This window comes from Equus asinus, chromosome X, assembly GCF_041296235.1.
Source record: "Equus asinus isolate D_3611 breed Donkey chromosome X, EquAss-T2T_v2, whole genome shotgun sequence".
Taxonomy (NCBI): Eukaryota; Metazoa; Chordata; class Mammalia; order Perissodactyla; family Equidae; genus Equus; species Equus asinus.
The window spans coordinates 61,826,319-61,839,693 of record NC_091820.1 but is presented as its reverse complement, the minus strand read 5'-3'; the positions used below and the strand labels follow the sequence as shown (position 1 = coordinate 61,839,693).

At 35.0% G+C, this 13,375-nt stretch overlaps 1 protein-coding gene across 2 annotated transcripts in view; it reads left to right on the top strand.

The window, feature by feature from the left end:
- LOC106846930 (fibronectin type III domain containing protein 3C1-like) overlaps positions 1 to 12,950 on the top strand; it is a 61,150-nt gene extending 48,200 nt beyond the window's left edge. For both annotated transcript variants that reach the window (XM_070502761.1, XM_070502760.1), the window contains 5 exons: positions 8,638 to 8,912; positions 9,266 to 9,478; positions 9,920 to 10,086; positions 11,352 to 11,473; positions 12,176 to 12,950. In XM_070502761.1, the coding sequence (XP_070358862.1) occupies positions 8,638 to 8,912; positions 9,266 to 9,478; positions 9,920 to 10,086; positions 11,352 to 11,473; positions 12,176 to 12,514 (1,116 nt within the window). In that variant the 3' untranslated portion in view covers positions 12,515 to 12,950. The remainder of the gene's footprint in view (positions 1 to 8,637; positions 8,913 to 9,265; positions 9,479 to 9,919; positions 10,087 to 11,351; positions 11,474 to 12,175) is intronic.
- Positions 12,951 to 13,375: the final 425 nt, after the last annotated feature.

Genomic DNA, 13,375 nt, shown 5'->3' with positions numbered 1-13,375 from the left:
TTGGGCAACTTGTGGGCCCACATAGGTGGGATGCCTGGAACCTCTGCAGCTGGGTGAGCATGTCTGCATCCACAGGGCAGGTCATGTGTGAGGGGGAGGCCTGCTTTGATGGACTGTGTGGGGCCCCTGGCGAGAGGCAACTGGGTCCACTTAAGTGGGTCAGGGCATGCACATGAAGCAGGAATGTGTTGATGGGGTGTGTGCCCTTATGAGCAGTGGGACTTGTCTGCTGCAGCAGACTTGTGCTTCTCAAAAAAGTCACAAAGGAGATTGGCCCCACCTTCCAAAGCCTGAAATAATTGAGTGCTATTAGACCTTGCAGCCAACTGTGCTGGGGCTCCCCAAGCCCAATAAAGTGACTGATGAGTCCATAGCAGCTGCACACAGCTGAGAATTACAACCAGCCGGCCAGAGGGACAGCCTAGATTCCCTGGGCATCTGCAGTAAGAGCAACGCTGACACAACAGAAGGACACAAGTAGCCCACATAGGGGACACTGCTGGAACATTTGGAACTGGTGATGAGAGGGAAGCACCCTGCTGGGCCTCATAAGGCATCTCTTACATAAGGTTGCTTCTCTAAGATCAGGAGACATAGCTGACCTACCTAATACACAGGTATAAGCACAGAGTAAGAGGCAGAATGAGGAGACAAATAATACATTGCAAGTAATGGAACAGGACAAAACCCAAGAAAAAGAACTAAATGAAACAGAGATAAACAATCTACTTAACAAAGAGTACAAAATAATAGTGAGAAAGATGCTCACTGATGTTGGGAGAAGAATAGATGAACTCAGTGAAAAGTTCAGTGAAGAATTGGAAAATATAAAAAAGAACCAAGCATAAATGAAGAATACAGTACTGGAAATGAAAAATTCACTAGAGGGATTCAATAACAGAGTAGGTGACACAGAAGAACAGATCAGCAAGCTGGATGAAAGACTAGAGGAAATCACCCAAGCTGAAGAGATAAAAGAAAAAAGAATTAAAAAGAATGGAGACAGTCTAAGGGGCCTCTGGGACAACATCAAGCACACTAACATTTGTATTATAGATGTCCCAGAAGAGAAGAGAGAGACAAAGGGGAAGAGAACATATTTGAAGAAATGATAGCTGAAAACTTTCCTAGCCCAAGGAAGGAAACAGACATCCAGGTACAGGAAGCACAGAGAGCACCGACAAGATGAACTGGAGGCAGGCACCAAGACACATTATAATTACAATTTCAAGAATTAAATATAAAGAGAGTCCTCAAAGCTGCAAGAGAAAGGCAACAAGTTACATAAAGAAGGAAACCCCATAAGGCTATCAGCTGACTTCTCAGTAGAAACCTTACAGGCTAGAAGGGATTGGCATGATATATTTAAAGTGCTGAAAGGAAAAAACCTATAGCCAAGAATAAACTACCCAGCAAGGTTATCATTCAGAATGGAAAGAGAGATAAAGAGTTTCCCAGACAAGCAAAAAGTAAAGGCATTTATCACCAAGAAACCAGCCATACAAGAAATGCTAAAGAGACTTATTTGAGTGGGAAAGAGAAGACCACAAATAGGAATAAAAAAATAATTTTAAAAAAACAATAAAATCACTAGTAAAGACAAACATACAGTAAAAAGAGTAGATCAACCACCTATAAAAAAAATATGAAGGTCAAAAGACAAAAGTACTAAAATTACCTATTTCAATGATAAGAGAGTAACAGATATACATGCACAAAAAAGAGGTTAGATATGATATCAAAAACATAAAATATGGGAGGAGAGGGTAAAAGAGTAGAGCTTTTAGCAAGAGGTCAAACTAAAGAGACCATCAACTTAATATAGATTGTTATATACATAGGTTATTATATATGCACCTCATGGTAATCACAAACCAAAAACCTATAATAAATACACAAATAATTAAGAGAAAGGAACCCAAACATAATACTAATGAAACCCATCAAACCACAGGGGAAGAGAGCAAGAGAAGAAAGGAACAGAGAAAAACTTCTAAAACCCCCAGAAAAAAATAACAAAGTGGCAATAAGTACATATCAACAGCTACTTTAAGTGTCAGTAGACTAAATGCTCCAATCAAAAGACATAGGTGGCCAATTGGATTAAAAAACAAGACCCAGGGGCCAGCCTGGTGGCGCAGCAGTTAAGTGTGCACATTCCACTTCGACGGCCTGGGGTTCGCCGTTTCAGATCCCAGGTGTGGACACAGCACCGCTTGGCAAGCCATGCTATGGTAGGCATCCCACACATAAAGTAGAGGAAGATGGGCAGGGATGTTAGCTCAGGGCCAGTCTTCCTCAGCAAAAAGAGGAGGATTGGCAGCAGATGTTAGCTCAGGGCTAATCTTCCTCAAAAAATAATAGTAATAATAAATAAATAAAAATAAAAAACAAGACCCACGTATATGCTGCATACAAGAGACACACTTCAGACGTAAAGACACAACAACCTGAAAGTGAACAGATTGAAAAAGATACTCCATGCAAATGGCAAAGAAAAGAAAGCTGAGTTAGGAACAGTTATATCAGACAAAATAGACTTTAAAACAAAAACTGTAACAAGAGACAAAGAAGGCACTACATAATGATAAAGGGAACAATCTAACAAGAGGATATAACACTTGTAAATATCTATGCACCTAACACAGGAGCATTTAAATATATAAAGCTATTATTAACAGACATAAAAAGAAAAATAGACAACACAATAGTGGTATGGGACTTTAACACTCCACTTACATCAATGGATAGATCATCCTAACAGAAGATCATAAGGAAACATTGGCCTTAAACAACACATTAGACTAGATGGACTTAGTAGATTTCTACAGAACAGTCTATCCAAAAGCCACAGAATACACATTCTATTCAACCGCATATGGAACATTCTCCAGGATAGATCACATATTAGGCCACAAAACAAGTCTCAATAAATTTAAGAAGATTCAAATAATACCAAGTATCTTTGCTGATCACAAAGGTATGAAACTGGAAATCAACTACAGGAAGAAAATAGGAAAAGCCACAAATATGTGGACATTTAAGAAAATGCTACTGAAAAACGATTGGGTCAATGAATAAATCAAAAGAGAAATCAAAAGATACATGGAGACAAATGAAAATGAAAATAAGACATGCCAAAATCTATGGGATACAGCAAAAGTGGTTCTAAGAGGGAAGTTTATGGCAATACAGGCCTACCTCAACAAAGAAGAAAAACCCCAAATAGGCAATCTGAAAGTGCATCTAAAGGAACTGGAAAAGGAAGAACAAACAAAGCTGAAAATCAGTGGAAGGAAGGAAATAATAAAAACCAGAGCAGAAATAAATGAAATAGAGACTAAAAAAATAGAAAAAAAATCAATGAAACTAAGAGCTGGTTCTTTGTAAAGATAAACAAAATTGACAAACCTTTGGCTAGACTCACCAAGAAAAAAAAGAGAGATGGCTCAAATAAATAAAATCAGAAATGAAAGAGGAGAAATTACAAAGGACACCTCAGAAATACAAAAGATTATGAGAACACTACAAAAAACTATACACCAACAAATTGGATAATCTAGAAGAAATGGATAAATTCTTAGAATCATACAACCTTCCAATACTGAATCAAGAAGAAATAGAAAATTTGAATAGACTGATCGCCAGTAAGGGGATCAAAACAGTAATCAAAAAGCTCCCACAAAATAAAAGTCCAGGACCAGATGGCTTCCCTGGTGAATTCTATAGAACATTAAGAAGACTTAATACCTATCCTCAAACTTCCAAAAAAGTGAAGAGGAAGCTACCTAACTCACTCTGCAAAGCCACCAGTAGCCTTATACCAAAACCAGACAAGGACAACACAAAAAAAGAAAATTACAGGGCAATATCACTACTGAACATTGATGCAAAAATCCTCTGGAAAATCAAATACAACAATACATTAAAAATATCGTACACCATGATCAAGTGGGATTTATTTCAGGGATGCAGGGATGTTTCAAAATCCACAAATCAATCAATGTGATACACCACATTAACAAAATGAAGAATAATCATCACATGATCATCTCAATAGATGCAGAGAAAGCATTTGACAAGATACCGCATCTGTTTATGATAAAAACTCTGAATAAAGTGGGTATAGAAGGAAAGTACCTCCACATAATAAAGGCCATATATGGCAATCCCACAGCTAATATCATTCTCAATGGAGAAAAACTGAAAGCTATCCCTCTAAGAACAGAAATCAAAGATTCCCACTTCATCACTCTTATTTAACATAGTATTGGAAGTCCTAGCCAGAGCAATCAGGCAAGAAAAAGAAATAAAAGGGATCCAAATTAGAAAGGAAGAAGTGAAACTGCCACTATTTGCAGATGACATTTTATATATATAAAAGGCTCTTTAGAGTTTATTTAATCTACAGAAAACTATTAGAAATAATAAATCAACACTAAAGTTGCAGGATACAAAATCAAATATGAAAATAAGCTATATTTCTATACACTAACAACAAAGTAGCAGAAAGAGAAATTAAGAATACAATCCCATTTACGATTGCAACAAAAAGAATAAAATATCCAGGAATAAATTTAACCAAGGAAGTGATAGACCTGTACAATGAAAACTATAAAACATTGTTGAAAGAAATCAAAGAAGACACAAATGGAAAGATATCCCATGCTCATGGATTGGAAGAAGTAACATAGTTAAAATGTTCTTACTTCCTAAAGCTATCTACAGTCAATGCAATCCCTATCAAAGTTCCAATGACGTTTCACAGAAATAGAACACAGAATCCTAAAATCTATATGGAACAACAAAAGACCCCAAATAGCCAAAGTAATCTGGAGAAAAAAAGAGCAAAGCTGGAGGTATTACACTCCCTGATTTCAAAACATACTGCAAAGCTATAGTAATCAAAACAGCGAGCTACTGGCACAAAAACAGACACAGAGATCAATGGAAAAGAGTCGAGAGCTCAGAAATCAACCCAAACATCTACAGACAGCTAATTTTCAACAAGGAAGCTGAGAACATACAATGGAGAAAGGAAAGTCTTTTCAATAAATGGTGTTGGGAAACTGGACAGCCTCATGCAAAAGATGAAAATAGACTATTATCTTACACCATACACAAAAATTAACTCAAAATGGATTAAAGACTTCAATGTAAGACCTGAAACCATAAAACTCCTGGAAGAAAATACAGCTATTACACTCTTTGACATCAGTCTTAGCAGCATCTTTTCGAATACCATGTATACTCAGGCAAGGGAAACAAAAGAAAAAATAAATAAATGAGATTACATCAGACTAAAAAGCTTCTGCAAAGCAAAGGAAACCATGAACAAAATTTAAAGGCAACCCTCCAACTGGAGAAAATATTTGCAAGTCATATATCCGACAAGGGGTTAAATTCCAAAATATATAAAGAACTCGTACAACTCAATAACAAAAAAACAAAGAACCCAATCAAAAAATGGTTGGAGGATACGAACAGACATTTTTCCAAAGAAGATACATAGATGGGCAACAAGCACATTAAAAGATGTTCACCATTACTCCTTATTAGAGAAATGCAAATCAAGACTACAATGAGATATCACCTTACACCTGTCAAAATGGCTATAATTAACAAGACAAAAAATAGCAAATGTTGGAGAAGATGTGGAGAAAAGGGGACCCTCACACACAGCTTGTGGGAACGAAAACTGTTGCAGCCACTATGGAAACCAGTATGGAGATTTCTCAAAAAATTAAGAACAGACATACCATATAATCCAGCTATCCCACTCTTGGGTATCTATCCAAAGAACATGAAATCAACAATTCAAAGAGATTTATGCATCCCTATGTTCATCACAGCATTATTCTCAATAGCCAAGACATGGAAGCAACCCAAGTGGCCATCAATGGATAAATGGATAGAGAAGAGTGGTATATATACATACAATGGAATAGTACTCAGCCATAAAAAAGACAAAAATCTTGCCGTTTGCAACAACATGGATGGACCTTTAGGGTATTATACTAAGGAAAATAAGTCAGACAGAGAAAGACAAATAGCGTATGATTTCACTCATATGTGGGAAATAAACAAACACATAGATAAGGAGAACAGATTAGTGGTTACTGGAGGGAAAGAGGCTGAGGGGAGTGAAAACAGTAAAGGGGCATATATGTATGGTGATGGATAAAAACTAGACTATTGGTGGTGAACACGATGCAGTCTATAAGGAAACTGAAATATAATAATGTACACCTGAAATTTACACAGTTGTGAGCCAATATGACCTCAATAAAATAATTTTTAAAAAACACAATACCATTTACAATCACTCCAAAGAAAATGAAATATTTAGGTATAAATCCAGCAAAACATGTACTGCACTTGTATGCTGAAAATTACAAAATCCTGATTGATCAAAAAGACTTAAGTAACTAGAGAGACATATCATGTTCATTAAAAGACTTGACATAGTAAAGATGTCAGTTTCCCCCAAATTGATTTCTAGGTTTAATGCAATTCCTATCAAAATCCCAGCAAGATCATTTACAGATACATGCAATCACATTCTAAAATTTATATGGAAAATTACAGGATCTAGAACAGATAAATCAATCTTGAGAGAGAAAAATAAGGTTGAAGAAATCACTCTACCTAATGTATACTATATACTACTATATGACTACAGTAATCAAGACAGTGTAGTATTAGTATATGGTCAGACACATAAGTCAATTGAACAAAAGAGAGAATCCATAAATAAACCCACACAAATATGCCCAACTGATTTTTGACAAGATGCAAATGAGTTAAGGATACCCTTTTCAACAAATTATGCTGAAGAAACTGGATATCCATAGGCAAAAAAAAACTAAAATCAACCTAATACACACCTTAGATAAACAGTTACTCAAAATATACCATAGAAAACTGAAAATTCAAATATTAAACTATAAAACTTTTAGGAAAAAAACCCAAGAGAACATCTTCAGGATGTGGTCTAAGCAAAGAGTTCTTAAACTTGATACCAAAATCACAAGCCATAAAATGAAAAATTGATAAATTTGACATTCTCGAACCTAAAAACTTTTACTCTGCATAAGGCCCTGTGAAGAGGATTAAAAGACAAGCTACAAACTTGGAAAGAATCTCTACAAAACATGTATCTGACAAAGAACTAATATCTATAATATAAAAAGAACTCCCAAAACTCAACAGTTAAAAATCCAAACAACTCAGTTAGAAAATGGGCAAAAGACATGAACAGACAAAATTCACAGAAGAGGATATACAGATGGCAAATAAGCACATGAAAAGATCTTCCACATCATTAGCCATTGGGGAAACGCATAATGAGATACCATGACACACTTGTCATAATGGCTAAACTAAGTAGTGATAACACTAAATGCTGATAAAGATGTGGAGAAACTGGATTAGTCATACATTTCTGGTGGGAATTACATCCACTCTGAGTATGGCAGTTTCTTACAAAACTACAAATTACAAACATCCACTTACCATATGCCCAGCATTCTTGGGCACTTATCCCAAAGAAATGAAAACTTATGTCCACAATAAAAACCTGTACCTGGATGTTCATAGTACTTTTATTTGTAAGAGCCAAAAACTAGAAATAGCTTAGATATCCTTCAATAGGTAAATGGTTAAACAATATGTAGTGCATCAATACCATGGTACACTTTCAGCAATAAAAAGAATCGGGCTACTGATGCATACAACAACTTGGATGGATTTCAGGGGGGTTACGCTGACTGAAAAAAGCCTATCTGAAAAATTTACATACTGCATTATTCCATTTATATAACATGCTTGAAATAACAAAATTATAAGGATGAAGAAGAAATTACTGGTTGCCAGAGATTAGAATAAGTGGGGAGGGAAAGAGGTTGCTGTGGCTATAAAAGGATAGCACAAGGCATTCTTGTGATGGAACTTCTGTATCTTAACTGTGTTGGTGGTCACATAAAGCTACACGTGTGATAAAACTGCATAGAACTAAATACATACACAAATGAGTGTGTGTAAAACTGGTGAAATCTGAATCTTAATGGATTTTATCAATGTCAATTTCCTGATTGTAATATTCTACTATAGTTATGCAAAATGTTACCTTTGGGGATAAGTAGGTAAAGGGTACATGTGAATCTAAAATGATGTAAAAATAAAAAGGTTTGACAAAATCAATGAAATTTACTGAATAGATGTGAACTTCAGGCTACCACCAAGAAAGACAGAAACTGCAAGATGAAGAAAAGGAGGAAAGTTCAGTGGGATAAATGATGAGTTCAGTTTGGGTGTTTTTCCTGAAGTAGCCATATTAGCGCTCTTCACTTACCTTATCATATTTAGACTCTTCACCTTCCTAAATATGCAACCTAAAGATTTCAGCATGTATGTCAGCATCTTAGAACTATATTGTTTCATAGTGCAGTATATAAATGAATCAAATCAACATACATCTTAAACTCGCACAATGTTATATGTCAATTATATCTCAAATTTAAAGAAAGAACCATGTTGTTAGAACTTGAGTTTTAGAAAATTTGTTTTTATGCAACAAAATGATTTATGCACGGAAACAAAATAATGATGAATCTCTAACAGAGTATACTTTTTCAGGCCGTAAATACAGTTGGAGTTGGAATGTTTGGAGGAACTGGCATAGTAACCACACCAGCAACTGTACCAGCAGTAGTGCCAATGCTGCATGAAGTTGAAAACAAAGTTCCCGCCAAATTGGCATCATCTTGCATTGCTATTGAGTGGGAGGAACCAGATTGCCATGGCTCTCCAATCACTGGATATAACGTTGAATATGGAGACAGAAAACTTTTGACTGTTGATAGAGTAACAGAGTGTCTTCTGAAAAATCTACAGCCTGATACCACATACAAGTAAGTTGCTTACATCTTACTTTGCGTAGATGGAAAGCTTTTTCAGAATTTTGAGCAAATCTACATTTGTATGTTTTATATAGTCTACATAATATTTCCTTTGAAAGTGGGCTCTACTGTTTTAGAAATACTTGGCACTACTAACAGCCAGTTTCTCCTTCCCATCAAGAATTGCCAGTAGTGATTATGCAAATTCAAGATTTTTGTCTCAAAAATTTGTTGCTAATAATTAGTATAATATGATGGTCACTATCCTAAATAGAGTTACCAGGGATTTAGCTTAAATGTAGAAAATTCTTTTCTTTTCTAAATCTAAATTAATATAGTTTAATTTTTTTTCTTCTCACCACTAGAATCAGAATTCAAGCTATCAATCATTATGGACTAAGCCCTTTTAGCCAATCAATAAGAAGCAAAACCAAGCCACTACCCCCTGAGCCTCCACATCTTGGCTGTGTGGTCTATGGCCACCAGAGCCTCAAACTGAAATGGGGTAACTCTTCAAGCAGAGGGTTACTTTCCAACCTTATAAGCTACAATCTGCTAATGAGGGGTCGATCTGGCAGGTAAACTGTTTTTACAATTTAACATGTATTATAATAAAAATGTTCTAAAATTTTCTATCTTAATCCTATAATCCAGAGTGGTTTCAATGAACTCACAGATGTGAAAGCAGCCCATTGTCATGTTAGATATACTTTCTTACATTCCAACTGATAACTTAGCTCTCTATTTTTGTCTCTTCCAAAACACTTCTTTCTTTACAGAACATATGTTAATACCAGGGAATAGAAGTTACCAAAGAAATATGAAAGCCAGCACCTTGCCATTATGATATTTACAACTTGATTTTTTCTATTGTTTTTTACCTATCAGGCTTCAAGTTGATTTGTTTAGGCCTTATTGAGGTTTTAAAACCAGTTCTAAGGCAGTTATATAGAGTTATTTGTACCTGTATGATTGTTGATTAATAATATTGCTTCCCCCATCTCAATTCTCACTCCCAGATTTTCTATCATTTACCATGGTCCTTGTCAGACTCACAAAGTACAAAGACTGAGTGAATATACTGAATACAAATTTAAAATCCAGGCATGTAATGAAGCTGGTACGGGACCACTGTCTGGTATCTATACTTTCTCTACAACCAAAACCCCACCAGCCGCACTTAAAGGTAAGTGTTATAAGCCATGACAATGAAGGTTGCGTTAATTTGAGTTCCAATAGCTCATACATAAAACTATACAGTAGGTTTATTTTAAGTATTCAGCAATGTAATACCAAAATAAACTACTACTCAATTATGGATTCAAAGGGCAATGTAGAATTTAATGAAACTCCCAAGATGATAATATTTTTTAAAATATCTTTGAGATCAACTAATCTGGCCAATCACTCTATCACCACTGCCATTTTTTAAAAGGAAGAAAGTAAGTCCCCAAAATGGAAAGTTACTTAGCTAAAGGACACTATGAGCCAGTAGCAGAGCCAAAGTTAGAATTGTAGGCTCCTGATTCTCATCATACTTCTCCTTCCATTTTGTCATGATATCCAAACGTTGCTATCTCTTACATTTTCTCAAATGGATCAATACACAAAACTCATCAACTCATAGGTGTGATTATACTGATTAAAGCTGAAAAAATAAGACTATGTAAACTTAGTATTTGGTACATATTTGTACATACTTAGTACAAATTTGTAATGTCAAATTTTATATTTGGTAATTTCTGAACTGTGAATTTTTTCTTCTTATTTGAACAGCAAAATAAACTGCTGTCTATATTACATAACAAGGCCAATTGGCAGTCATGAAAGCTTGAACTTTGGTGATTTTTTTTTCCTTCCCAGTCTGAAATTCAGTTGTTCCAATCCATCCATGCATGAGTCCAATCACTATTATGAAATACTTTGTTTTCAGTGTAAAGCTAACTAGAACATGTTGGAGTTAAGCATGACTTAGACCACAATAATGTGTTGCTCTCTTTATATTTTAAGCCCCATTTTCCTGAAATGTAGGGAGATTAATAACATGAAATAAAGATCCTACCCTACACAGTTGCTGGATCATAAAATAAAATTATTAATATATGTGAAAATGCTTCCAAATGTATGATACACCATATAAATATGATGCAAGAGATTATACCAGTGGGGATTAAACAATAGTAATAAAAGTTGTAATAAGATATTACTAGAAAAATGAAACACGTATTATTAATTGCTAGCTTTAAGTTCTTAAAGTTTTTATTACAACTTTTAATATGCCTGATGGTATAGCAAAAGGCTTTACAATAAGAACTACAACTATATATTTCTAAGATTTAAACTACACAGACAGCCTTTTAATGACAGTGAAAAACCGTATGAGAAATTTCAATGTATTCAAGACAATTTAGGAAAAATGGAATCCTCTAAACTGAAATTCTCTTTTTCTAGCACCTAAATTACATCAGGTGAATAGCAATATTTGTGCAATCAAATGGAAATCTTTGGAGCCAATAAAAGGAGATCCCATTGTTTACAATCTTCAACTCATCAGTGACAAAGGAACTGACGTGGTAAATTCTTGCAAATTTAATCTCTAAAATTTTATAGTTTTGGGGCCAACCCAGCGGTGCAGCAGTTAAGTTCTCACATTCCACTTCGGCGGCCTGGGGTTCGCCGGTTCAGATCCCGGGTGGGAACGAGGCACCGCTTGGCAAGCCATGCTGTGGTAGGCATCCCATGTATAAAGTAGAGGAAGATGGGCATGGATGTTAGCTCAGGGCTAATCTTCCTCAAAAAAAAAAATGTATAGTTTTATATCCTGCTTGGGACTAAGTTCTTGTCAAGGAGTAAGATATTGTTTTAGGATGTTTGAAGTAACTAAATCTTATGCAAAAGTCCTATCTGGTCCCTAAAGTTTTATGTACATGATACTTATTTTGGGATAATCAGCTTGTTCATTTAATTAACCTATTACCATTGAATGATTTGGCATTTCTAGGTTCCACTGACCACATGCACAAGTCATTCCAAACCAAATGCCATTAAAATTTAACAATTTTAAGTCTTTCTTATTTTTTACATTGAACAAAATTACCTAAATGGTACTGGGCCCTCAGGACATTAGAGACTGTAAGAGTAAATTTTTATTTTTCTTGTGAACATATTCATGAAATGAATGGATTAATTCACTTTTTTTCTGTTGTCAAAAACTGTACCATATTATTTTATTTGGGAAGAAAATATAATTTTTACTTTAACTCCTTTTCCTTTAGATTTACAAAGGACCGAACACGTCATTCTCCTTTTCCAACTTTCTCACAAATTCACATTATCGCTTCAAGGTCTGTGCTGGACGCCAATATCAGAATTCTTCTGGGATACAAGAGCTCTGGGGACCATATAGCCCCAGTGTTCTTTTCTCAACTTATAAGCAACACCCAGGACATGGCAAAGGCAGTAGAGGAAAGGGAAAAAGCAGTCCTAGTGAAGAAAAAGATGAAAAGTCCAAGATAGAGATGAGTGATGATACGTTTGTTCTAATCCTTGTGATAGGATTTGCACTAGTTGCCATTCTGTGTGCTGTTTCAATTCAACACTTCCTAATCAATTAATCTATTTTTATGCATTTTTACTTTTTAGGAAGTTCTAAAATAAATTACATCAAATATAGAAATTGCTAGATACACTTCAATTCTTACAAATAAATCTCATTTAGTAGAAATCCCTACAATCATTTACCTGACACCAAAAGAACTGCCTTACTTTCAAGAAAATCTATGTGACAGTAGAAGAGAATTTTTTAGGAAATAGGTTTATTTTGAATTTGAGAATTTTAGCAACAAAAAAACTTCCACTATTGTATAAAACTATCTACAACCTCTCATGATAATTATTCTCTGCCTTAATTTTTCAAATGAATATTTTGCAAACTTTTTAGAATTATGAGAGGATAGCAGCATTTTGGACTTTTATTTAGAACAAAGTGGGAAAAATCAATTATACGTGTCAACTTACATTCGTATGGAATAATAAAAAAGTATCTTCCAACTTTCTGTACTGTAATTTTTTCAAAGTATCATATTCAGTTGTTTGGCTTGTGCCCTGATAATTACTTTGATAGTGTGAAATAGTGATTTACAGCACTTTGGGAGTAGAAGTAGCAAAGCAGGGAGCCATTTTATACCATTCCAAACTCTTTAAAATACACACAGTGTTGATCACCTTCTAATCAGGATGATTAAACATTATACATATGATGACTCATATTTTTACATGGCGTATTAAAATGATTTCTTCTGAAAATGTTTGTGTTCACATCCATTTCTAGTTACAAATGAAGTGTCTCTTCTATATTACCACAATTCATCCTCCAGGAGCTGTTTTGGCCATCCTGCAAGGGAGACATTACCCATTCCATTCCAAAAGACTATTTCTTAGCTTTATTGAAAAATTTTAAATATTATCTCCTATTT